Raw genomic sequence first — 23866 nt, 5'->3', positions numbered from 1 at the left:
GAGACTATCAAAGCAGCCAAGGCCACCTTGCATATTGACCAGGAAGCAATTCCATTATACTGCAAGGCCTGCAGAATGCTATTTGCCTTACGTAAAAAAGTGAGAGCAGAAATCAGGAAGCTGGATAGCGAAGGAATCATAAAACCAGTTCAGTTTGCAGAATGGGTAGCCCCAGTTTCACTGATTATGAAGCCCAATGGGTCGTTTTGTCTTTGTTAGGATTTTAACCAAGTGGTTAATCTCTTCTCACAGCTGGATAAATACCCAATCCCTCGCATACAGGACTTATATGTAAAACTGCAGGCGGTGGGAGCTGTACTTCACAAAGTTGGACATGAGCCATGCATACCTGCAGTTGCAGACAGATGAGGATTCCCAGGTGTATGCTTAAGTGAGGATTTGTACCAATATAAGAGACAGCCATTTTTTCAGCGGACGATGGAGAACTTTTTACAAGGTCTACTTCAGGTCGCCACTTATCTAGATGATGTGCTAATAACAGGGGAGACTATAAAAAGCACTTAGAGAACTTGTACATAGTCCTCAGACATTTCTCCAAGGAGAAAGTGAGGACTGCAGATGTTGGAGATCACTTCACCTGGACCATCTCAGACACTTCCCTCCCCTTCCTGGACCTCTTCATCTCCAGTGACTAACTAACCATGGACATCTACTACAAACCCATGGATTCCCACAGTTACCTGGACTACATGTCCTCCCACTCTGCCTCCTGTTAAAAACCTTATCTCTTATTTCCAATTCCTCTGCCGCATCTGTTTCCAGGATGACCAATTCCACCATAGAAAACCCCAGATGGCTTCCTTCTTCCTCAAAGATCGCAATATCCCCTCCCATGTGGTCAACGATGCCCTCCAGTCCATCTCCTCTACTTCCTGCACCTCAGCCCTTGAACCACAGCCCTCCCAATGTAACAAGGACAGAGCCCCCGGTCCTCACCTTCCATCCCACCAACCTCTATATATCGCATCATCCTTCGCCACTTCCGCCACCTCCAAAAAGACCCGACCACGAGGGATATATAACCCCCCTCCACCCCAACAGCATTTTGGAGAGACTATTCCCTCCACGATTCCCTTGTCAGATCCATGCCCCTCCACCAGCCCTCACCCCACTCCCGGCACCTTCCCCTGCCACCGCAGGAAATGCAGAACCCTCGCAGGCACATCCTCCCTCACCTTCGTCCAAAGCTCTAAAGGATCCTTCCACATCTGACAGAAATTTACCCATACCTCCACAAATGACATCTACTGTATCCATTTTGCCCTATGTGGTCTCCTCTACATCAGGGAGTCAGTATGCCGACTTGTGGATCGTTTCAGAGAACATCTCTGGGATTTTGCACCATCCAACCACCCCATGGCTGAACACTTCAACTCCTCCCTCCCATTCTACCAAGGACATGCAGATCCTGGGCCTCCTCCATCACCAAACCCTAACCACCCGATACCTGGAAGATGAATTCCTCATCTACCGCCTTGTGACACTGCAACCACATGGGATTAATGTGGATTTCACCAGTTTCCTCATTACCCCTCCCCCCTCCTTATCCCAGTCCCAAGCCGACACCTATTGACCTCTTGTCCTGTCCATCACCTTTCCCAATTATCTGATCCACCCTACTCTCCGACCTATCACCTTCTTCCCCACCTTCATCAAGCGATTGCACTCTCCGCTACCTTCCCCTCAGCCTCACCCCTACTCCCATTTATCTCTCGGCCCCCTGACACACAAACCTCATTGCTGATGAAGACTTATGCCCAAAACGTTGATTCCCCTGCTCTCTGGATGGTGCCAGAGCTGTTGTGCTTATCCAGCACCACACAGACATTTCTCCAAATCAGGAATAGATTGGGCTACACTGTTAACAAGATAATTACACTTATAGGAAAATAAATTGAGGCTGATGAAGGGTGTCTTGGCTCCCACCTCTGCACCGGAGCTTCAGTCTTTCTTTGGAGTGGTGCATTATTACGGAATCTTCATACTTAATTTGGCCTCCATCCTGGCACCCTTCCACCTGCTATTGAAAAATGGTCAGCTTTGGAAATGGTCTCATAGCCAAGATGTAGCCTTTAGAAAAGAAAAAAAATGTAGTTATCATCATCGTCATGTTGACCCCTTATCACCCCAAGCAGGAGGTGGTGCTGACAACTAATGCCTTCACATGCAGCATCATGGTAGTATTGGCTTACAGATGGCCTGATGGAGAGAATCACACAATTGTGCATGTTTTCTGGACTTTGGCTGCTGACCGCAAATATGTCTGGACAGAGAAGGTAGGTTTGGTGGTCATCTTTTGACGTGAGCAAGTTCCACCAACACCCTCATAGATGTCAGTTTGTAATAGTAACAGATCACAAACCTCTACTAGGGTTACTCAAAGCTGTGCTGCCCATAGCCTGAGGTCGAATTCAATAATGGGCTCTCATTCTAAGTGTATACAATTACAAGTTGGAATACTGTCTGGGAAGCCAAGTCGCAAATTGAGTTGCCTCCCGCTGGTAGATACACCACTGGTGATGTCAGCTTTAGAAGAATCCATTCTGCATTTAAATTTTCTGTACACTCTTCCAGTCACCACTGACAATATCAGATTGTGGACACAAGTAGATTTGATTCTGCCAAAAATACAACAGCTGGTGGTGATGGGAGAAACTAAAGGGCCATCACAAGCAGAAACGAAACCTTTCTGGACATGGTGAGAACAGATTACCATAGAGGATGGCATTTTATTACAGGGAGCAAGAGTGATTGTCCCGAGCAAAGGTTGCTGCCAGGTACAGCCGAACTCCATCAGGGTCGTCCACAATGACCATGTTGTGAGAAGTTCTATTTGGTGGCCAGTATTGGATGCAGATAGGGTCAGTTTAGTGGGGCAGAGCCCACAGTGCCAACAAATGCAAAAATTATTGCTAGCAGCTCCCCCACATTTGTTGGAATGGCCACGTGAACCCTGGACTCGGTTACATATCAACAATGGCAGCTCTTTCATGGATTCAACTTTCTTAGTCATTGTAGATGCCCACTCAAAGTGGTTGAACATGCATAAAGTTAATTCTTCAAACATACGGCGACAATAGAAAAGCTGCGAACATCTTTTGCAATACATGGGCTCTTGGAAGTGTTGGTCACAGACAACAGGCCATCATTTACCATGAGGAATTTGAGTATTTCCTAAAGTTGAATAGCATTCTGCTTATAAGGACAGCTCCATACAATCCATCGTCCAATGTTCTTATGGAAAGAGCAGCTCAAACTTTGAAGGCAGTCTTAAAAAAAAGCCTATAACTTCACTTGAAACCAAACAGTCCCAGTTCCTATTTGATTATCAAACTACCCCTCATGCAACTACAGGGATAGCTCCAGCAGAGTTGCTAATGGGGAGAAGACACGGCACCACGTTAAATTTGATCTTCCCAGAATTGGGGATAGAGGTGAAACAGCATCAGGAATGCCAATACTGAACACAAAACTCCTCTAAGTGAGAAAGACAGTTTACTTCAGGGGACAAAGTATGGTGCCGAAACTATGGGATTGGCCCTGCATAGGGAAACGGCATGGTCAATGCAAGGTCAGGTCCCATGCCTTACAAAGTCCGGGAAGGTGTGGTGGTCCTGAACAAGGACTTGGACCACGTGAAAACTGCAAACTTGCAAACAGATCAGGAGAAAACATACTTGGCTCCTCAGAACAGCCAGAAAGGAGTTTGAGTTGGACATGGTAAATGTCACAGCCTCTGAGTCTTTACCGCCTGAGAAAGAGGATAAATTTCTTTGGAGATGTTCTGGGCACAAAAGGCATGTTCCGGTCCATTACACACCACTCATATCTGAGACTGAGTCAAAGGAACTGGACCCAGTCCCCCTCCGCCACCCCCCCCCCCCCCCCCCCCCACAAACAAGAGAGGTTATAGGAAAAAGAGCCATCCTTTGCTTCTAGACAGAGTGGGAGGAATGTAGTGTTTGCAATGAGATCAGCCAGGTGAATGTTGTAGAGTAGGCATTCCCTGATTGGGGCCATTCACCTGGTCCAATCAAGGTGCCCTGGCTGACAGATATAAACAGGACTGTCAGAGGTTCCACTCACTCAGAGCTGGCTATGAGGAAGCCAGACCAGTGTCAAGTACTATGCACGTGTAAGTAAAGGCTGAATAGCAGCCTCTGTGGAATTATTTAAGTAAGCTGCTTTTGTGAACCAATGCAGTCCAAATTGTGTGATACCCTCAAAGTTGTATCTAACAGATAGTTCTGCCAATTCCTAGTTTCCCTTCGTCTCCCTTACCTCAAAATCTCATTGGAGTATTACTGAGAACAGTGGATGATCTAATCTGCTACTGAAATGTCATGTACTGCGACAGCTTCTCCAACAAGTACATTGCACACACATGCTTTTCACATATTCAAAACTTGTAAAAGAATGAAAACAAAGGTGAGGAAATGCAGAAGGCCACTCATACACACTTCTCATAGAATAATGGGCAGAATCATCTAATCCAATCTCCAAGTGCTAACAAAAATGTGATTCGACAGTCACTGAATGTATGCATCTAATGCTATCCTATACATAACATTAATGTCTCAAATGTAATAAAACTGCATTTTGCCCAACTGAAACAATACTGAGACAGTTGTTTATATATCAATATAAAATAAATCCCATACATTCAGACACAAAGTTTCAACTGTGTAATAGAAATTAAGGTTTGACTGATATATTTACTCAATTTTCCTCAACAGTCCTCAATATGCTAAGTATTTTAAAAGAGTGATTCACCTATGTTTTCTGATCAGGCTTGTTTCAGTTAGAATCTTACTGTTCCTTGTGCAATCAGTAATAATTAGTTAACATGGGGCAGCACGGTAGCTCAGTGGTTAGCACTGCTGCCTAACAGCACTGGGTTCGATTCCAGCCTCGGGTGACTGTGTGTGTGGAGTTTGCACATTCTCCCAGTGTTTGCATGGGTTTCCTCTCACAGTCCAAAGATGTGCAGGTCAGGTGAATTGGCCACACTAAATTGCCCATAGTGTTAGGTGCACTAGTCAGAGGGAAATGGGTCTGGGTGGGTTACTCTTCAGAGGGTCGGTGTGGACTGGTTGGGCCACAGGGCCTGTTTCCACACTGTAGGGAATCTAATCTAATATAGATATGTTTTGTTTGAATAAATTAACTGCACATCATTTACTATTTGCTTTCTATTACTGAAAATTTTTATTTCAAAATGGAGGCATGTGTTAGCAGTTTTACTTTATTCTAAAGAACTTCTCTTTTCCATTATTTAGAATACTTGCTCCCTTGGACTTGTAAACCCACATGAAGCTTCCTATCATGACCAATGGCACCAAGCCACTTCTGTTCTTACAAGTAAAATTCATTATGTTCCATGTTAACATTACCTCAACTAAGTCTGGCTGAGCAGTACTGCATGCATCAACATCTGCCATGGTATGGTTTCGTTTAAACACTGCATTTCTTCACTTCACTCAGATCAGAACCTTGGACAGCAATAACGTGTCTTGCCCACTTCAGGCCAGGTCACTTCACATACTTTTGAACACCAGCTACTGAGTCACTTCTTTGAATGGTATACACAAGCCACATTAGTGTGACATTAAAGAGAAGACTGTGTTTTGTCTGATTAAATATTGGGAGGACTGAAAACTTTGAGTTTAATCCTCATGTCAAGCTCTTCTGCCTCCCCACCAATTCCAGCCCACTCCCAGGCAAACTTTAAACAGTGAAATAGACTGTTCGAAACTTTGGTGTCATATGTGAGTTTTCAACTAGATATCCACACTGTGACAAAACAAAACATTTCTCCATCTGTTTAACATTGCCTTATTCAGCTTTTCTGTTGCTGGAGCTCTCATCTGTGCCTATTGATACTCCCAAACATGGATATTTTGACAGAGGCCTGTCCCCCTCCTACATTCTACTCACTAAGAACCTGAAGACATCCAAAACAATGTTACTCACATCCTAACTTGCATCAAATGCTATTCACCCATTACTTTGCACCCTTACCCCCCCCAATGCTCTCTGACCTTCCCATGCATTCTGGAAGGAAGTCCTTAATTTCAAATTCTTGGATTTGTTTGCAATACTATGACCTGGCTGCTCCCTATGTTTGTAACCTCCTCCAATCCTACAACATTTCAAGATAATGGTGTTCCTCTAATTACAATCTCTTCAGAAAAATCTTTTTTAATCATTACAAGAACAAAGTCTGTGTTTTCAGTTGCCTCAGCCCCAAGTTCAGACATTCCCTTCTTTAACTTCTTTGCCCTCTACCTCACTTCGCTCTTTTAAGGCATTACTTAAAACCCATCTCCCTGACTAAGCTTTTAATCATCCGTCCCCCAATTTTTCCTTAAGTGACTTGGTATCAGATTTTGTTTTTATAATGCCTCTATGTAGTGCCATGGTATGCATTGTTATGTTAAACACATTACATAAATAAGAGTAATAGTTGTTTACATTCATCAGATTAGTCAGAACAATTTGTCACTTATGTTTCTGCAAATGCTGTTTTTCCAAAAGTTTAAGTTTTCCTGTGTTCCCCCTTGCAGGTAACTTACCGGTGCTGTCATGTACATCAGTTTCATTTTTCTTTCGATTCTTTACCTGAGCATTGTGGAGTTTCTTTTAGGCTTGTCACTGTTTCACAGGCTTACCCAATAACTTTCTGTTCATCCTAAATTCTACCTTCCACAGTCTCTCTGTGTGTATTCCTTTTCATTGGAAATTTGTCTTTTTCACTTCTCAGTACTTTTCTCTTTAATCTGCCTGAACCCTTCTTTCTATCTTATCAACTATCAAATACACTCTTGTTTTGGTATTGGTCCTTCTCAAGGAACACAGGTTTGCTTTCCTGCTCTTACCCATTCTGTCATTAACATGTATGTGTTGCAAATGTCAAGCAGTTTCTAAAGTCTTTGGTTTGCTGTTGCTTCTCATTCCCCATAGCCTTTCTGCTGTTGAAGTGCTGTTGGCCCTTCCAACGCCACCATCATCAATCCCCTGGCAGTGTTCTCTGATGATATTGTTCCTACCTCTTCTCAAGTGGATATCCCTCCCATGCTCAGACAATCTGATATGGCTCCAAGCATATTTTTCCTTCCATGGCCTTGCCCCATAAAACTTCAGAAATATTCTCTAGATGTGTGTGCAATCCTCACCTTTCAAAAAAACTTTCGCTTCACCGAATCATTAAGGAAGCCATTCAACACATTATGCCTGCTCTCCCTCTCTCCCCCCACCTCTAAAGTTTAGTATTACCATCAATTTTTTCAACCATTATTTCCTTGCCTTCTGATACTTGCACCAATATCGCTCAGTTCCTGAGTGGCTACTTCATATCAAAGAGATTAGAATAGTACAGCAATTCAGAAGATATTGGCATCATTAATTACAAGCTCATAGAGACATGCTTTTCACTATATAATTTGATAACATTATCCATGTACATAACTCTTAATCACCCAGAGAATTTTGGAAAAGTATGCTGCAGACTTGCAGAAATGGAATACAATTTATTTTTCTTGTTTCATGTATTTTTACTGCATCAAAAACGAATATAAACTATTTGTGTCTCTGCTGACTGAAACCTCAATCTAATTATTGTCAAATCCTGCTCTTTCCCCTGCTCTGCAAAGCTTCATTGTCTGTCTGCTTTTGGCAAGACAATTTTGAACAAGTTTTTCAGTGTGATCATTGAACAGTCAAATGGAATACAGCAATGCATCATGTTGATGCACACTTTGTTTTAAAATTATGTGACGGGGCTTTTGCGAATTAACTTTATAAGAGGGTTCAAAAGCATCTTTGTGAGTTTACTTTAAATTATGCAATAAATATTTGTTGAATTGTGATTCAATACATCTTACTGCAGTTTATTTCTCTTCAGAACATAGATTGTTTCATGCATGGAGAGACATGACTACAGCATTTAACAAAGCAGACAGCCACTGCATGAGTTGTACACTGAAATTATTTTAACTCCAAACTGTGGGATTAGTTGAATATAAGGTTGTGTATCACAACTAATGGAAAGCAAGAGCAGTGTGGAATGTTGAGAGTTTCATGAAAAAAAACTATGTCTTGTTGCTAAAATAATAGAAATCCTCATGAGGATACCTGACAGTAGGTTGGGGTTAAAATAATTACAATTTCTTTCAAACTAAAACTGGAATCTTTTTCTTCTGAAATATTATTTCACAAAGCAATTAGAGTCTAATCCTATAAATGACTGCTCCCCACCAGCAAAATCTCAAGATGTAACAGATGAAGCACATTTGAGCACCTTATCTTCAACATTATTAAAAGGATGTTCTTCCCGTTTACGTTTTGACAAATACGCTGCTTCTTTGAGATCACCTGAAAACCAAACCACAAAAACTAAATTGGTATCTGTAGCACATTGAAAGGAGTACAACTTATCTCCAATGAACCTTAGCATTGCTGTGCAAATCTCATTCACCAGTTGCTTTCTGTGTGTGTGTGACAGAGAGGCAGACAGGATGGGGAGGGGGAGGGAGAGAACAAGAAACAGTTGGAAACTCTGTTCAGTGCCTCACTTTGTTTTGCACAACAGATCATGAACTTACCATTTCAGCCAAAAAAACAGTAGGGCAGTCACAAGGCTAGGGTTGACTGGTCTTCACTCTTACAAATTCAACAAGGCAAACGTTTTTTCTTCTTCATCTCAAAATGCTGATTGGGACTGAATTAATCCACTAGGAAAGAGAACAAGTCTCTTGGAGGTTGAATCTGTAGTAGCAGAAGACAGGGCTGCTGTTGTGTTCTGGACTTTTCAGGAGAATTAATCCGACCACAAAATCAAAAGCCACTTACAATACAGTAATCAGCATGTTTTCAATCTGAAAGCCCTACTTTTTCCCTATTTAAAACCAAGCACATTACTCTTTGTTTTCCCACAACCCCTTTCATTTGTTGTTTTATTATATGGATTATACCTGTGTGTGCTGAGTATATTCCTAGTGGTTGGACAAGCAATGAGGTGTAGAAGTATCTGATCTGAAAGGGGCAGATGAAAGATTTCCCTTGGCTGTAACAAATCATGACAATGACACAAGAAACATTGCTTAGTGAGCATTGGTGAGCAATTGATTTTGGTTGAAACAGAGTGGATGTGTGAAACACTAACTAATATAGCAATCTTCAGTGCAGCAGATACTCTTTGGCACGTTCATACAAAAGATATATAGATAAAGCACATACCCAATAATATGATCATGGTCAAAAAATAATCTCATTTACAGCAGCTAACGCATTGTAATGGATAATGAATGTATTTACTGAAAACATTAGTTGAAAGTAAAATGATCAACAAAAGGCTAATAATGATCTGCTACTCTATTGAATATTCAATGAAATTAAAGTTCAGTGACAATGAATAGCAATATATTCTGGATAGAAAATGAAACTCAATTATGGTAGTCCAGTTTAAGCAAATTATTTATTTTTATGGACTATGCTATTTTTATATTTACATGATTTGGATATTGAATTCTCCCAAATAGGATCTCCATACTTAATTTAAAATTGTAGTTTGGAACTAAATGAAAGCAAGTGTGCTGTTCTGAATGTTTATATAAGGATCCAATTAATACAAAAAGCCATTAGCATCACATCATGCTTGAAGTAAAGGAGCAATGTTCAAGTTGCTATCAGTCAGTTTTTTTTGGTCAGAATTATATTATTGGATATGTGCTCTGTCGGTATATCTTCTGCACAAGTATGCTAAGACTGGCTGCTCTACTGAAGATTATAGTGTGTCACAATGTTATAGAGAGGTATTACTGTTACACACAAGGACACCAAATAGATTTCTTCAAAAAATTGCAGAAGCCCAGTATGTATCTTGCATGTCTAGATAAACATATATCTGAATATGAATAGTTAGAGGTTGATAACAGCTGGAAATGAAGCAGTATCTTGGAGGTGAAAAGGGGACTGGGAAGCGTTAAAGGCATACGCTTTACTTCTTCCAGCTAATTTACCAACACACTCCACAGCAGAGAGAATGAATAAGAGAACCAAAGGCACCTGAAATGAAGAGGTAGAGCCTTTCATTCTTCCACACATCTCGAATTAATTAGCTGGAAATGAGTTTTGTCAAAGTTTTGGAAAGACTGAGTGGAGCAAGTAGAAACCAAGAACTAATCATGGTGAGAAACTTTTTTCCTCTTTTGCTTTCTATTTTTACAGTTCAGAAACCCCTCCAACAAGAACAATAAAGGGTATGTACCCACGTAAAATGTGACTACATAATAAGTATTAATTAAAAGTTGCAGTTACCACCTTATGAGAAAGCATACAAATGAAGTTTGGATAAGGACGGGAAACAGCTTGTTTTAAAGACTGAGGGATGCTTGGTTTACACTTCTGTAATCGGGTCCTTGCCTTTATTTTCCTGTAATCAATTGCCTTTATTTGCCAATGTTGCACACAAACACTATTTGCTGTATATCCAGTGAGCTGAATATCACAAATTCGCACGTGGCTTCTGAGGCTTCAGCTTTGTGACTGAACAACCACAAGTAAGACTGGTTCAGGGCAGAAACTGTAGAATAGGCTTATTAATAACAGCAGAAGCAACAAAGCAGAAAACCAATGTTTAAAGGCACATCTGTTCTTCCATATGGAAGGAACAAGAGTGATCCTTTGCCAATATAGTTGCACTTAAATAATGTAAAGATTCTGGGAGGGAGAGTTGAGCATTCTTTGGGGCCAAGTAAAGTGGAACTGAGTCGCTTCAGGATAGCTTCTCGATGCAGCCCCATTACTAATATATTTTCCTAGTATCAGTATCAGGAAAAGACCCATTTGGTAGACACTTGATTTCCATAATGAAAGATCTTTTGAAGGGTTATGCTGCAGGGCAAAACCAGCTTAATGATGTAGCTTCCTGGAAACACTCCAGAAGATCCTTGGACCAAAGGAGGTTTTATTTTTGGAAGGGGTGCTAGTGGTTTACTAATTTTTCTTGTGTTTATTAATTAATTAATAAACTCACTCTTTGTTAACTCAAGAAAACCTGGTTAAATTAGCTTCTTGTTAAACATAAGTTCATTTGGGTCTGGGAAGAAGGAATGCACAAGGGAAGAGATCAGTTTTTAAACTAACCTTGTTATAACCAACCGAGCAGCTGGTTGAATAATGGACGGGAACCAATTCATTCCTCCTCACCTGGAAGCTTAAAGATTTGGGGCATCCTGTCTGGAACTGTAACAAATCGGGAAACTTTGCCTGGGATCTGGGAGTAAAGCTTAGCTCTGGATTTGACTGTTCAATGTACACCTAATCAGCCTTCCACATTCTACTTGTTGCAAAATTAAAGTAATCAAAACTTCTGCTGCTTGCATCCTAACTCACATCAAGTGTCCTTTACCAATCATATCTACATGCACTGTCCAACACCGGCTCATAGTTGAGCATTGCATTGATTTGAAAATTCTTCCCTTACTCCTACGGGACCTTACATGCCATCTCTGTAACTTGTGCTCGCCCCAAAATGCTCCAAGATATCTGTGACCCTTATATCCTTGCCTTTAGAGAACCCATAATTTTGATCACACCATCGCAGGCAGATGTGGCTTTGTGTCAAATCTTGTTTTAACTTCAATGATGTATTTCACTACTTTAAAAGTACTGGATGATTTTAAATCATGTCATATTGAAAAGCAGCTTACATCCATTGTGTTGAAAAGTCTTAGATCTTTTCTGGATGTTTTCAGAAAGACACAAAAACAAAACTGGGGCACACACTATTGGAGAAACCTCTTCATTCAGGAATACTGCAAGAATGACCAGAGAGTAGAAACAAAATGTGAGGAGTTTTGTCAAGACTAAGAAGCCAGAGATGCTGATTCATGCAAATTGATGTACTGTATGAATGAAGGGAATCTATTCATGGGTAACGTGTTAGAAAGGATTATAAAGAGATAGGATTAAGTTGATTAGGGATAGTCAACATGGTTTTGTGAAGGGTAGGTCATGCCTCACAAACCTTATTGAGTTCTTTGAAGTGACCAAATAGGTGGACGAGGATAAAGCGGTTCATGTGGTGTATATGGATTTCAGTAAAGCGTTTGATAATGTTCCCCATGGTAGGCTATTGCACAAAATACAGAGGCATAGGATTGAGGGTGATTTAGTGGTAGGATCAGAAATTGGCTAGTTGTAAGAAGATAGAGGGTGATGGATGATGGGAAAATGTTCATTCTGGAAGTACCACAAGGACCTGTTTTGGGGAGACAGCTGTTTGTCACTTTAATAAATAACCTTGATGAGGGTGTAGAAGAGTGGGTTAGTAAATTAGCAGATGACACTAAGGTCAGTAGAGTTGTGGACAGTGTCAAAGGAGGTTAGAGGTTACAAAGGGACATAGATAAGCTGCAGAGTTGGGCTGAGAGGTGGCAAATGGAGTTTAATGTGGACCAGTGAGAGGTGATTCACTTTGGAAAGAATAACAGGAATACAGAGTACTAGGCTAATGGTAATATTCCTGGTAGTGTGGATGAGCAGAGAGATCTCTGTGTCCATGTGCATAGATCCCCAAAAGTTTATACCCTGGTTGATAGAGTTGTAAAGAAGGTGTGTTAGTTTTTTTATTGGTAGAGGGATAGAGTTTCGGAGCCATGAGGTCATGTTGCAGCTGCACTTTGTTAAAGTACTGCAAACAGTTCTGGTCGCTGCATTATAGGAAGGATACAGAAGCATTGGAAAGGGTGCAGAGGAGATTTACTAGGATATCGCCTGGTATGAAAGGAAGGTCTTATGATGAAAGGCTGAGGGACTTGAGGCTGTTTTCATTAGAGAGAAGGAGGTTGAGAGGTGACTTAATAGAGGCAAACAAGATGATCAGAGGATTAGATAGGGTAGACAGTGAGAGTCTTGTTTCTCGGATGGTGACAGCTTGCACGAGGGTACACGAGCTTCAAACTGAGGGGTGATAGATATAGGACAGATGTCAGAGGTAGTTTTATACTGAGTAGTAAGGGTGTGGAACTCCCTACCTGCAACAGTAGTAGACTTACCAACTTTAAGGGAATTTGGATATTAATGGAATAGTGTAGGTTAGATGGGCTTTAGATTGATTTCATAGGTCGGTGCAACATCGAGGGACAAAGGGCCTGTACTGTGTTGTAATGTTCTATGTAATCCTGTCATTCTGTGCATCATTGTAAAGAAGGTAATTAACTAATTTGTCCCAGGCTTGCTCTATGTTCAGTCTCTCGAAAGACAGAAGTATTGTATCTCAAGTATGTAAGTTAGCTTGCGGAGCTTGAAGGTTTGTTTTCAGGCATTTCAACACCCATACTCAGTAACACCATCAGTGAGAGTCTCCAGTGAAGCGCTGGTGTTATGTCCCACATCTCTATTTATAGGTCTTCATTTCTTAAGGTGGGTGATATCATTTCCAGTTGTTTTTTTCAAGGGAGGGTAGATAGGCTCTAAATTGATGTTTATATTGATGGAGCTCTGATTAGAATGGCATTCTAACCAGATGATGATTGATGATAGACAGGTTTCCATTGCAGGGATATGACTCCTGGGAGTCAGAAAGGCCAATTGTATTGTGTTAAAAGTTGAGGGGAAAAGAGTCAAGAAAACTCCCACCAAAAAGGAAATAGTCTGCATCCAAAGAAGTGGATACATTTTGGCCCAGAAGCACTTGAGCTTCATTGATGAGAGTAACCAGACTGACATTAAATCTTACAAAGGCTCTGACACAGAAGGTCCGAGTACAAGTCCCACCCCCTCCAAAGGTGTATAATAATATTTCCCAACAGGTTGATTATAAACTAAAAAAACTTATAAATGACATTCAAATCACATTTGATTATTTCTCTCAATATTCCCCCATATATCCTTCTCCCAAAGAAAATAAATTATTTTATTTATCCTCACCTCTGATACAATGGTAGCCCTGTTCATAAATTGTCTGTTGTTGCTTAATTACGGCAATCAACTTTTAATTGTCTTCTCCAAAAAATAACAACTAATAATGAAATACATCTCAGATACAGATATTAGTCAAGACTGGGATGTGTTTGGGTTGCACGTTTGGGAGACCGCATACCTGAGCTGTTCCCATCAGGCTCCGACCCAATTTAAAACTTGTCAACCAAATCCAAGAGTTCCCCAGAAGGAAGATTAAGCTGCAGAATGTGGCAACTGACAGATGTCAGGTTGTTAAGAAAATAATAATGAGGCTGAATATCAAACATTTACAAGGGAAGTGAAAAAGGAAATAATGGAGACAAGGGGAAATTATGACAAGAGACTGGCATCTAGCATTTATGGAAATTTATGGACATAAAAACATTGAAATTGTAGGAATGGAGGAATAGCATTGATTGGGGCAAACGGAGACCTACATGAGGAAATACAGGCCATAAATAGAACAAGTTGTCTCTGTCTTCCCAAAGAATGAGTATACCCTCAAAAGCTGTAGCAAAAGAGGAAGGTGACAAGATACAAAATGTGCTAAAAACTGACAAAGCAGATGTATTAGAAGGCCTGTCCTTACATTTAAGTTGAAAAGTCACCAGGACCAGATGGGTTACATCCAGGATGGTGAGAGATGAAAAGGCCAAAATTATGCAAGTACTGACCACAATCCTACAATCCTTTTCTTAGCTGTGAGGGTTGTTCATTCCAGAGCAGTGGAAATTTGTTACACCCTTGGTTGAAAACCTTGCAACCGCAGGCCAGACAGTTGCAGTTAACAACAGTTGTAGAAATGGAATCAAAGACAAAATTAAACCACTTGGATAATGTATTAATTAAGAAAAGTCTGTATGGATTTGTTAAAAGCAAATTGCATATAACTAACATGGTTCGAGTGTTTTAATGAGGTAACAGTGAGGGTTGGTGAGGTTAATAGAGTTAATGTGACAAATATGAACTTTGAAAAAGCATTTGATAATGTGCCACACAATGGTATTGTAGAAAGAATGACATTTATTGATAAAAGGAATAGTGGCAGAATCATGATAACGTTGGTTCAGTGACAGGAAATGGAGCAGCAGCGAACGCTTATTTATTTGTTTCACAAATGGGTAATTTTATTTTGTGAAGGAAGCTAACCTGTCTTTAAAATGAACACACTATTTGAGAAAATAGGTCTAAGGTGTCATATGTGGAATCAGCTAGTATTGAGGCCAGAATGTAATTCCTTCAAGATGACATCACAAGAGACCTCTTGAATATATAAAAGAAACACCTTGACAATGTTTCTCCTGGAGGTGTGATCAGCTGTTCCTATACCACTTATGACCTTACAGGATAACAGCCATCCCAACTAATGGCTTAGACAGTTAAAGATGCAATGTATACACGGGTACCTTGATAAGAAGACATTAGATGGATCTGTGTTCCAAACCTAGGTTAATTCAATATCTAATATGGAAACATGTTTGGACAGTTTTAGGACAGCAGCCATTTTGTTTTGGTCCATATGAAAGCCTGGTAATGAAGAACCATTTTTGCGCAGACACCATAACAGAGAAATCTTGAAACAGATACTACAACTCAACAGGGTGTCAGAGGATGATTTCAAAGCTCATTATATTAAACCAGAATACCAAGACCCACAATCTGCACTGTTGTCAACATGAAACTCACTCCATCCATGTGTTCTACCCAGTCTAACTGATGAAAAAACCTCTGGTTATTCAATTAAAAAAGTCATCACAGCTGTTTAGTTCTGTTTTCGGTTCCTTCACTTTAGAAAGGGAATGTTCAAACTAGAAACAGGCCTGCAATGATCTTAGAGACTGACCTTACTTTCACCTTAGCATAAATTCTACCCATACCCACTTTAATTTTGCATATGGATTTTTGGCATAATCTTGCAACTCTTACTTGAAGAGACAAAAAAGACTACAGCTGCAGGAATCCAAGGTAGACAAGCAGGAGGCTGGAAGAACACAGCAAGCCAGGCAGCTTCAGGAGGTGGAGAAGTCAATATTTCGAGTGTAACCCTTCTTCAGCACTTGGGGGTGGATGTAAGGGGTGCCCTTAAATTCACGTGGTCTATCTTGGACTCCTCCCTCCCCTTTCTTGATCTCACCATTTCCATCTCCAGATTGGAGTTTATTATAAACCCCTAGACTCCCATAACTACATCTCCTCCCACCCAGTATCCTGCAAGAACTCCAACCCATTTTCCCAATTCCTCCACCTCCACTCCATCTGCTCAGAGGAGACATTCCACTCCCAAGCATCCCAGATGTCCAACTAGTTTGAAAGAAGTGCTTTCTCTCCCTCTGGTCATCCAGACAGCCTTTCACCACATCACCTCCATTCCCTACTCTACTGCTCTAACCTGCACCCACCCCCAAAACACAATAGACAAGGTCTCCATCGTCCTCACCCTCTACCCCACCAGCCTGCACATGCAACATTACCCAACTCCAATTAGATACCCCCACCAAGATCTTGCCCCTAACCACACCTTTTTGCCTTCCGCAAGGGCCATTCCCTTCACCAATCTTTTGTTCATGCCATGCTCCCACAAAACCCTGAGCCCCAGGTACTTTCCCCTTCAACTGTAAAAGATGCAAAACCTGCTGGCATACCACACCCACCCCACCCCCTCACCTCCATCCAGAGTGCCAAACAGTCCTGCCAGGTGAGACATAGATTCTCTCTGCCAACTTAGTTTACTATATACAGTGCTCCTGATGTAGTCTTCTCTATGTTGGTGAGACCAAATGTAAACTCAAGGCACATTTCGCCAAGCATCTCAGCCAGGCCCACAGGGGCCGATCTGACCTCCCAGTTACCGCCCATTTTAATTCCCTTTCCGACATGACCATTCCTGGTCACCTCCATTGCCATGGTGAATCAGACTGCAAATTGGAGGAATAACACCTCATCTTATGTCTGGGAACCCCACAGCCCCGAAGACTCAATGTTGAGTTCTCAAATTTCAAATAACCTACTTTCCCATCCCTTGACCCCTTTCCAGCCCCTCCCCCTCCTTCCTTGCAGCTACCAACCGAATTCATTCCTCTCATTGACCTACCAGGTTGCACCCTCTACCTGTCCCTCCCTCACCATCCCTTCTCCCCACTCAAAACCCTCCCCCAAACCCCCTACCTCAATCTGCAGCTCCCCTTACACCTCACCCCCAGTCCTGAAGAAGGTTTACACCCTAAGTGTTGACTTCTCCACCTCCTGATGCTGCCTGGTTTGCTGCGTTCTTCCAGCCACCTGCTTGTCTACTTTTACTTGAACTGCTGTCCATCTTTGAAACCCTGGGGGAGTATCCATCCTTGCTGCACATGTCTAATAAATTATCTAAAAATCCATCAGTTCTGTTTTTTATTGTGCATCTTGCACGTGAACCACTGCATATTTTAAGAATTAACTCTGTGTTCATATTTAATGCACTGAAAATGTTGGACATTTGTTGCCTTCTGTGCAGGAAATCGTTGGCTGCACTGATAGAAGTGCAAGCCATGAAATATTTACACGAAATAAAACAAAAATTAAAAAAAAGTAGAAAAGCATTAAATGGCAGAAATGCACAGCATGTCTAGTTGCCTCTGTAAAGATAAAACTGATTTAATGATTTGAATGTAGATTTTTGATCAATCCTGCAAGCTAAAAGATGGAACTTTACTAAGTTTTTGCATGAGGAACTGTATCTTGTACCTATATCCTCCTGGGAAACTTTTTCTCTCATGTTCTGTAGTCACAATGTACCTATGCCCATTTTTTTTTTAAGAATGAGGAATACCTTTTTACTTTGCTAGAACTGTTCTATTCTCCTTTAATAGGAGAACACAAAATACTAAAACTGGTTCGTGCATCAGGTGGGAAATTCCATCTGAATCAGTGGACACTACATAATGTGAGAATTTCATTGATTACTGGCATTGAACTACATTGACGGCTAGTGGGCTTATTGCTATTTGACAGTCATCTGAACAGCTTTGGTTTACTTCAAATAAGCTTCCCCTGACAGATTCCTAACCCAAAGCAAGTCTGCATAAATTAGGATAACCTCTGTTGGCAACTAATACTGTCCTAATCCGAAACCTGAGGTACATGTACAAAACATGAATCAGACCTCAAGTCATCTTTTATCTCTCAGTCACTCACAAATTAACTACTGTAAATTTTATGTTCTTTTAAAGTAATTTGAAAAATTATTTTTCTTATATTATGATTGCATTCGCCTTAATGAGGAAAGTAAAATATTCTCAGAATGCAAGTTTATTTGCAGATGCCTTGTGGCACCCTAGCTATTCAACCCATTCAAGACATTAAATTATCCAGCTTGAGCCGTGATCTAAACATGGACAACGAAGGTGAATTTCCAAAAGTAAGGCAAGAGTGACCACTTTTGACACTAAGATCACATTTGACCAAATATGGCATCAGGAAGCCACAGTCAGTAGGAATCAGGCAAAACTCTCAGGTGGTGGCAGTCATAAGATCATCATTAAACGATAATGGTCGCAAATGTTTTAGGACAGTGATCTCTTGGAATGATATCACTTACCTTCATCGTCACTGCACCTCAATTTTAACCATACTATGATGTCTTTTACATCCAATGTATTGCAATGGTTCAAGGCATTAGCTTACCCTGCCTTCTCCAAGGGAATTAGGGATGGCATTAAAATGCTGGTTCTAGCAGTGACACTCACATCCTATAAATAATTTTGTTTTAAAATCTTATCACCCATTGTTAAGATTTTCATGTTATCATGGGCCACACTATGGGACAGGCCAAGTAGCAACTAGGGTGTGGCACAGTGGTTAGCACTCCTGCCTCACAGCACCAGGTCCCAGGCTCGATTCCAACCTAAGGCATCTGTCTGTGTGAAGTTTGCACATTCTCCCAGTGCCTGCATGGGTGTGCTCTGGTTTCCTCCCACGGTCCAAACATGTTCAGGTCAGGTGAATTGGCCATGGATAGAGTCAACAGCCAGAGACTTTTCCCCAGGGCAGGATTGACTGTCAGAAGAGGTCATAGTTTTAAGATATTAGGAGAAAGGTTCTTTATGCAGAGAGTTGTGAAATGCGTTGCCAGCGTTGCTGGTGGAAGCAGAGTCATTAGGGACATTTAAGCGACTGCTGGTCATGCACATGGACAGCAGTGAATGGAGGGGTGCGTAGGTTATGTTATTTTGTTTTACTTTAGGATTAATCCTTAGCACAACATCAAAGGGCCTATTCTATGCTGTACTTTTCTATGTTCTATAGTGGCAGCAGAGTTGAACCATCCACAAAGTGAGCTTCCTCAACTCACCAAACTGTTTGCCAACTTGGTCCCTTCCAATAATGCAACCTCGACCACCTGGCAGGGCAAAAACAGCAGATGCATAGAAATACCCCTCCACATCATGCATCATCCTGACTTGCAACTTTATCAGCATCCCTTCATTATGAGAAAATCCTAGAACTCCTTTCTTCAAAGGGGGAATGCACCAACATTTTCTTGACAGCAATTAGTGACGGGCAATAAATGCTGACCTTGGCTGCCATGCTCAGATCCTAAAAAAAAACTTGGAAAAAAAAATGTTTAATTCACATCTGAAGATAAGGCCTTTCTTCTTGTTGCTGTATCTAAATAAATGTAGTCTCATGTAAGTTTCAGTGAATTTGTGGTTCTTCTCTTCTATTTCTTTTCAGACTTTCAAGGAAGTACTAAGTCTTTTCAGTTTCTTTTTAATTCCTTTTGAAATAAACTTTAGTTTTATTGTTAAAGCTTAACCTGCAGTGTTGTATGCTTATGGTTCTGTAAGAGATCACTTTGTCAAAACCAAAACAAAACAAAATTATAATCTATCAAGCCAAGTTCTGGGCGTGGATCTGACATGTCCAGTAATAATGTCATAACAGTTGCCAAGACTTGGGAGAATAATCCTGGTTTTCTTCAATCTATAACAAGATGATCTTTTAGATTCACCTAAATGGCAAGGTGGGATCCTCACATTACATAAAATTCAGAACATCAGATCTTGAGTTTGTGGTCTGTAAGGTTGATTAGAACAAGCAGCAGTATACTCATCTGCTGAAGTGTTCTGAGTTCCCTCAAATCAAACTGGGGAAATGGAATTTATAGCTAAATGGAGAGCAAAGAAGAAAGGCAACTTTCTTCCTGAGTATGTTCAGTATATTTAACTTTAGTACTCCAACATTTCAGAACTTCAAACTCAATTACCATTATCATTGTCAGCAATATATCTGACAGTTTATACTCGGCAAGATTTCAGTTATGGCTTTGATTCATCCTCTTCTGAAAGGTAGTTCCTTCAACAATATAGTGTGCCAGCTGGATTACCTGCTCAGGCCTGCAATGAATCTTGAATCAGAATTTTCAGGTTCAAGGTAAAAATACAACTGATGTTCCAAACTACGGCACGTGACTGACCAGAAGTAGGTAATTCAGTCCGTCAAGCCTGCCTCAACTCCAATTTCCTGCCTGCTCCCCAGAACCCTTTAACCCATTTGTAATTAAAAATCTATCTCCTTCTTAAATTTATTCAGTGTCTTGACATCTACTGTAATCTGGTGTAATGAATTTCACAGACACATGATACTTTGAGAGAAATGATTTCTCCTCATCGCTAACATTTGCAGCATGCATGGTGTTTTTTTCCTTTTAAGTGTCTAGCCCAGGTTTCCAAGGTTGTTTATATCTTCTGACTGCAGCCTTGGCTGAGACAGGTGAACTAGTACAAGTCAGTTGTTCAAGACTTTCCTGCTTTATGTCACATAATTGTAAGTAATCCATTGGGGAGACCTCCAAATTTCTCTTTACATAACACTGAGATTTGGCCTCATTAATAAGTTCAGAAATATAACAAAAAATTAGCTTGCTCTAATATTAGACTTCCTTTTTTGCCAAAAATGTTGTTTATTGCTCACAATTTCTCCCTTTTCTAATCATCTCAAAGACAAAGCAACAAAAAGCAAATTTTATTAAGAGTTTGTATGTTTTTGAAAGTTGCAATCAATGCACTTTTTTTGAGAATCTAAAATCTGTAATGAACAATTAGATCATAATTAGATGTAGTTTAAACGATGTTTACACGTTAAGGGTTCAGGTAGCATTCTGTTGCTAATCTTTACTTATTAATGCACAAACAGGAGAAATGCTGACCCTGTTAATTTTTTTCCTTTAAGTCCAGGCCACAGTGCAGTTGACATCAGCAGGGCAGCACAATGCAGGTCTCAATTTCCCTTAACTTTGATGGACAAAGCCTTCATCGCCACGTTGGAGATGACCCCAGTTTTTGGTGCTGAAATAATCAACTATTGAGGTAGGATTGAGAATTGCAGATTGCAGTTTGTTTGAGATTTATAAATGGCTTCACTATTGAGCATTTGTCTAAAGTTAAATCTGTACCATAATTTGAGGCCAGAGAGAGGGAAGTAGGTTAAATTGAATTGATTTTATTGCATTTTTTTCAAAATCCAGAAATGATGACCAAGTGTTTGATGAAGTGCATAACACAAGTACAAATCATTGTTTATAACAGTTGGACTTTAAACTTCTGCCTTTCTTTTGATTTTTTATGGATGCTTGCTTTAGAGTTCAGCCATCTTATTCTGGAGTTTTTGTGTGACAGAATTTTAATATGTAATTTGCTGTGCTTCTAAAAAATATCACTGGCTAGTGCAATACTCAAACTTTTGCTCCCAGATTTAATGGATTTTAACAATGAAGAACAACTTTTAGGATAGTCAACTCTGTCTCGTCCTTAAAAATTAAAAGATAGCCTGATAGCTAGATAAAACTCACATAAGAAAGAGAACCTATTCGAGGTTATTTCAGCTCACATTTTTCCAGGATTGTTACAGCCTTGTAGCATCATTTTGTTGATGATGGAGCATGGATGCACCTTTTGCCGTAAGACTAAAAAGAGCAGACTTACCAGTAAAACACAATTCCTTCATTAATTTAATCTTATCACAAGACAGTTAAAATGAATGGTGGGCATAGTTCACTAGCCATATTGTTTTCAGTTGTAGGCAATAGTAAAGAAACTATATCCTGCAACAGTTCAAAAGAAACAAGATTATGAGAAGCAAAGTTTATTGATTGATCTTTGATAACAATTCTGTATTTGACGAAAGATCACCCTCTGCATTCTAGAAGTTATATTTCTTCAATATAAGCAGTGGGCATTGCAAATAAGTACAGTATTAATTAAAGCCAGTACATCCTAAGAAAGATCAGTTTTCAGATCGTCTTTTGGTAGTACAGAACTTGAAAACTGCTTGTATCCATCTGGATAATACACAAGCCTGAACAATGCAAATGAAAAACAATATTTACACCATGTAAGAGAAGAAGTTGGTTAGCAAGTGGACACTGATTGTTTGAGACATTTCCATGGATAATGTAGCAGTCTGAGGATGACTAGCAGTTAACTGCCAAACTTTGGTTAAATTCTAAAACAGGCAAGTTGACACTAATTAGTCAAGGCAATGCACTGAGAAAATCACCAAAGAATGACTGCAGACTATTCTGTTGTCCTGAAACAGTTGAAGTAGTATTATATTCTACTTTTGTTCTCAGTCTACATTTTTCTTGGTGTGATAAATGACTGGAAAAACAGATTGATAAATCCTGTTATGGCAATGTTTTCAGAACCTTCTCACTATGAACTCTTTCCATGGGACTTCACGTAAAGTTTTCCATCTTGTTCTTCAACTTGCAATCCCATGTTGTTTAGCATGGCACTATCTGCCACACCCTGATATGCCATCTGGGATATCACTTCTTGATTCTTCAAATTCTGTTCTGTAAGGATTCGAATGGTAAAAACGGCCCACTGACTCACAACTATGGTGCACTGAGTTAAGGAATCTGATTAAATTTTATAGAATACAAAGTAGTTAGTCAAATCGTAATAATACTCACAATTTCTACTGTCGTCCTGTCAGTATATCTTGATTGGTGATGGAGAAGCTACATTGGTGGTCATGAACCTCTAATATACTGGATTCAAAGACTTCTAAAGATACAATCCTATGGCACATCAGATGTGGTTAAGCCATTATGGCTTTTGTTCCAACCTGTTATTGTTCAATTTGTAGAGACCAGCAGCGGGTTGATGGTCGGTCAGAAAGAATACGTTCTGATTTATCCTGCTCTATTGACATACAATTTATGGGCAAGCAGTATTTTCTGTAGTATTGAAGAAAAAAATATGTTTTGTCTTCAGGACAATTCTTAAAAAATTAACAAAGTGAAGGGAAAACAACGTTTATATTGTATGAAAGGACAACACTGTTTGGTTGGCAAGTGTACTCTGGTTGTTAGAGGCTTTGCCATTGACAATGCACCAGTTAATGATAATGACAGCTAACTACTAAGCTTTGTTTAAATTTTAAACCAGGCTGGTTAACTCTGATTGGTCAAGATATGTACCTAAGAAATGAATCAGAGAATGGTTGGCACCTGTTTAGTTGACCTTAAATTGGTGCAGTGTATGTACATGTTCTTTCTGCCTTAAACAACAGGACTCTGTATGTTAATACCTATGTAGCCTCCAGTAAATCCAAGACAGAACTGAGTTTAAAGCATCAAAATGCAATTTTAGATTTTATTGTCAGAGAATTTCTGGGTCAAGATTTAGGTATTATCATCTTTTCACCTTATATTATGCTATACTCAGATTATTGAACATATTAGTGATTAAATAACTAGCTATTTATAAATCAAAAATGCTTGTACCTCTTCATATTGAAGATGACAATTGTTGCCTACTTGACAATTTCTTATAAATACCTTCACTGTCAATTTAGGCACATCTAACATGGCAGCATTCATTGAGCTTGCTTATTG

At 40.0% G+C, this 23866-nt stretch overlaps 1 protein-coding gene across 1 annotated transcript in view; it reads right to left on the bottom strand.

Moving 5' to 3' along the window:
• Positions 1–21808: 21808 nt before the first annotated feature.
• The window catches only part of atxn10 (ataxin 10), a 209004-nt gene continuing 206946 nt past the window's right edge, over positions 21809–23866 (bottom strand). The window contains exon 11 of the mRNA XM_060839545.1: positions 21809–22861. Within this exon, the coding sequence (XP_060695528.1) occupies positions 22677–22861 (185 nt within the window). The 3' untranslated portion in view covers positions 21809–22676. The remainder of the gene's footprint in view (positions 22862–23866) is intronic.

The sequence above is a fragment of the Hemiscyllium ocellatum genome, chromosome 19 (genome assembly GCF_020745735.1).
Source record: "Hemiscyllium ocellatum isolate sHemOce1 chromosome 19, sHemOce1.pat.X.cur, whole genome shotgun sequence".
Lineage (NCBI taxonomy): Eukaryota > Metazoa > Chordata > Chondrichthyes > Orectolobiformes > Hemiscylliidae > Hemiscyllium > Hemiscyllium ocellatum.
Note: the sequence above shows the minus strand (reverse complement) of the source record. Positions and strands in the feature narration are given on the sequence as shown.